The sequence below is a fragment of the Pygoscelis adeliae genome, unplaced genomic scaffold, assembly GCF_000699105.1.
Source record: "Pygoscelis adeliae isolate BGI_AS28 unplaced genomic scaffold, ASM69910v1 Scaffold339, whole genome shotgun sequence".
In the NCBI taxonomy this organism is placed as follows: domain Eukaryota; kingdom Metazoa; phylum Chordata; class Aves; order Sphenisciformes; family Spheniscidae; genus Pygoscelis; species Pygoscelis adeliae.
The window spans coordinates 571225-575083 of NW_008825544.1; the positions used below are offsets into that span (position 1 = coordinate 571225).

General features: G+C 59.7%; 1 protein-coding gene across 1 annotated transcript in view; it reads left to right on the forward strand.

Moving 5' to 3' along the window:
- LOC103923608 (protein eva-1 homolog C-like) overlaps positions 1-3859 on the forward strand; it is a 9193-nt gene that overhangs the window by 2471 nt on the left and 2863 nt on the right. The window contains exon 2 of the mRNA XM_009331995.1: positions 739-938. Coding sequence (XP_009330270.1) covers positions 739-938 — 200 coding nt within the window. The remainder of the gene's footprint in view (positions 1-738; positions 939-3859) is intronic.

Below are 3859 nucleotides of genomic sequence, written 5' to 3' on the forward strand. Positions count from 1 at the left end.
GGGTAAGTAAGGTTTGGGACGCAAACTAGGCAGGATTAAAAGAGAGAAATACCTCACACCGGGAATTCAGGGAGAGTAGGGCCAGTGCCCATCGGAAAGGCCGTGGACTGGGAATGGCTTGCATCGATGCACGGGGCTTCTCCGGCAGAGAGACCTGGGGTCAGTTGGGCTCAGATGATTACTTGGTGGCTCACACCCATCCATACCGACCCAGCCAACTGTGGGAGCTTGCAGCAGCCACTGGACCCTTCTCTCCTCCAGCTCATGGCTCTGCATCGTGTGACAGAAAGTATCCTCCTCTCCCTGACTCCAGTGATCATCTCTGGATTATCATCTCTGGCTCATCATCTCTGGCTCATCACCTCTGGCTCATCCTTGCTCTCTCCTTCCCATGTCTCCATAACAAGCCTGATTTTCTCTAAACCCTTGACTACTCCTCATGGGATTCTTCCATACATGTTTTTTCTGACCTGTCATCCTGCCTCCAGCTTTTGCTTCCCTTTGCTAACCAGCTCGGCTACTCCATGCTGCTTTCCAATCTCTTGGCTGCAATGCTGGATGTAAGATTTGCTGCAAGCCCACCTTCTCTGCTGCAGCCCCACTCTGGTCCTGTTTGCCCCATAAGTGCCCCAGCCCAGGACGTCCTCACTGCCACCCGCTGTCAGGACCCCAAGCACTGCCACTGCGATGGTCCCAGTGTCTCCTCCGGCCAACGCCGCCCATGCTCTCCCCTTCCAGGGTACCTGCGTAAGGTGCTGAGGAACCACACCACCCACACATGCGACGGGGAGCAGCTCCTCATCGTCTGCCCTCACAAGACCACCATCAGCATCCTTGGTGCCTTCTACGGGCGTCGCGTACCCAGCCCCAACCTCTGCCCCAGCCCTGGCAATGCCTCCCACGAAAGCACTGAGTGCACATCCACCACCGCCCACCTGGTAAGTGTGGGCAGTCCCAAGGGACCAGGCTGCACACACACCCCTTCCCCAGGTCACTGGCCTGCCTGCTTGGGCTGGGTGGCTGCAGGCAGCACAGCCTCCCTGTGCCCTGAGGGAGGCTGCTCCCATTGGCATCGGGATTCACCCTTGGGGTCCTTTTCCTGGAGCATTTATGGGAGATAAGGGTGGATGAGACCTTCTGCGGTGGGTCCCAGGGTGGGGCTGCCCTGCCAGAGGAGCCTGGCAGGAGGCACTGCTGCATCCCAAGCTGGCTTTTGGAATAATCCCTCAAGACACAGCAGGCTCAGAGAAAGCCCTGGCAGCTGGGGTTGGGTCCCAGAGAGGGGTGGTGCAGCAGCTGGGGTACCAGGCTCAGGAAGCAGGACAGTGGCCCACGAGGGATGCTGCGCTCAGCCCTGCAGGTGCATCCCCTAGGATTAGCACAGAGCTTGGCTCTTCCCCAGCCAGAAGCAGCACTCAGCCATGCCGGCAGCTCCCAAGAAGCGGATTAATGAAGCAAGCCCAAAGGAGGGTCTGTTGATTACAGTAGCCAGCACAGGGAGAGGGGAGGAAGGCAGGAGGTGGCAGAAGGGAAGGGACCTCACCAAAGCTGATGCCTGGCTAGAGGAAGCGCTTGCTGGTCTGCTCCAAAAGCCCTGCAGCCTGCTCCATGCTGTGGCTGTGCTTGATTCCTCTTTGTGTTTGGAGGAAAACCCTGTGCCTGGTGAGGACATCAGCCCTCCACCAGCCCCACACGAGACATCATGAGCAGCTTGAGGAATGGGGCAGAGAGGAGCTGGGAGGGATGTCGTCCTTTGGCGTCCTGCAGCTTTACCCTGGCTTCTGGCTCTCCACACTGGCACAGCTGGCCTCAGCATCCATGGCCTTGGGATGCCTTGGACCAGACCAGCTGTTGCAGCTGGCAGCAGCCCAATCCAGGCATCATAGCAGTCACCTGGAAGGGAGCAAGGAGAGCAATAACGCTCATTCTGCAAAGCCTTGAGGGTGTGTCCTTTGCCAGCCAAACTCCTCCAGTTCTCAGCAACTTCAACCTTGGCTGAATACTGGAGCCCCATCTCCCAGGGGCTGTGCTCACCCATGACCCCCTCTTCCCGCAGGAGTGCCTGGGGCTGGAGCTGGCCTTGTAGTCACAGAAGCCTGGTCGCTGCCTTTTCCAAAGCCCTGCTTGGCCAGGCAATGCTCCTCGGCCCCAGCTGCAAGTCCCTGGTCCAGCTACTCAGCTCTACCCATGGCTGGGGAGACACTGCACTCACTGGCTGCAGGAGAGCGGGTGAGATGGGCAATGCACTGTGCCATGCCAGACACAGCATGCCCGAACCGTACCCGCTTCTCTCTCCTGATCACAGGGCTCTAACAAACCCAGGGCAGCCAGGATGCGTGGTGGGGGCTGGCAGAAGGGTCCCTTGATGGGGTCAGGGTTTCATATGCTACTTTTCTATTCCTGTTCCAGCGCCTTGCTAGGGCTGGGGCAAAATTGCAGCAAACTCAGCTGCGTGCAGCTGCCTGTGGGGAAGGGGAACATGGAGCCAGAGAAGAGGAACAAGAGCTGAGGAGCCAGTTCCCTGCTGTGGGAGCTCACAAGGCTTTGCTACCCTGTTCTGCTCCAGCTGCAGATCCACACACACACACACACACCCCTGGCATCCCACATGTCCCAGGAGCTCTGCAAGCGCTGAACCGAACGGTGCTGCCATGGCACCAAGCCGGCCCCGCAAACCCTGTAAACACAGGTCAGCGTCCCCAGAGCTTGTGTATCAAGCACAGGATACAGCGTGGCACAGACGTTTGAAGACCGAAGGGCAGGTCTGTGAGCAGGATCTGTGCGGCTCAGGTCTGCCGCGAGATGGAGCCGCTCCACCCAGGGGACTGGGATCGCACAGGGCTGGGTTCCCTGCTGGCTGGAGACTGTTGTTGGAAGAGACGGGACGTCTGGAGAGCAGAGAGCAAGGCTGCTGCTGAGGCTCAGCTCTGTTTAGGCAAAACCTGGGGAGAAAGATTAATTGCATTTCCTCCTTAAATTTCACTTCTGGCAGCCAGGAAAGACCAAGAGGAGGCTCAGTCCTGTGCTGGGGGGGGACAGTGACAAAGGAGGGGAAGGAGAGATGCAAAGGGACTCCATCGTCTCAAGTGGCGGGATCCCAGGGCCTGAGTCGCAGGGCAATTTCCCAGAGGGGTGGCAGCGAGGGTCGGGAACAAGCCGTGGCCCCACTTGCCGCCCCCGCCACCAGCAGCCTCTGCTCAGGCTGTGGGTTTGCTGCTGCTGGGGCTTGCAGCATGCCCAGAATCCCAGGGGGATGCTGGGGGCCAGGAGCCACAGCCCCATGGCCAGCCCAAGTCCAGGCTGCCCGAGAGATCCCTGCCAGAGCCACGGGCCCGGCTCAGCCACCCCGCGGGTTTGGCAGCGTCGCCTTTGGGCCACCGTGGGCAGGCAGTGACAACGGGCAGCAGCAAAGGCCACCCCGGTCTCCAGCGGGGACGCTGCCCGAGGTGGTGTGAACCCTCGTCCCCATCTTGTGGCCGCGCGTTTGCATTGCACGGAGCCCTGCTGGCGTGGGCGTGAGTGCACGGGTGTTGCATGGAGCTGCATCGCTGTGCACACCTGCACGAGTGTTGCACAGAGCCGTGTCAGTGTGCACACCTGCACAGATGTTGCACTGGGCCACGTGAATGCACATGCATGCATGGCTGTTGCACAGACCCATGTCAGTATCCACACCTATATGGGTGTTGCAGGGGGCTGTGTTAGCGTGCATGCCTGCACGGATGTTGCACACACATGGCATGGGGCAGTGCTGGTGTGCATGCCAGCACAGGTACTGGCAGACCTGTGCGGGCACACAGCTTTCTGTGGGTGCAGGGGAGTAACTGATTCAGGAACCGACACATGAAGCAGGGTGACT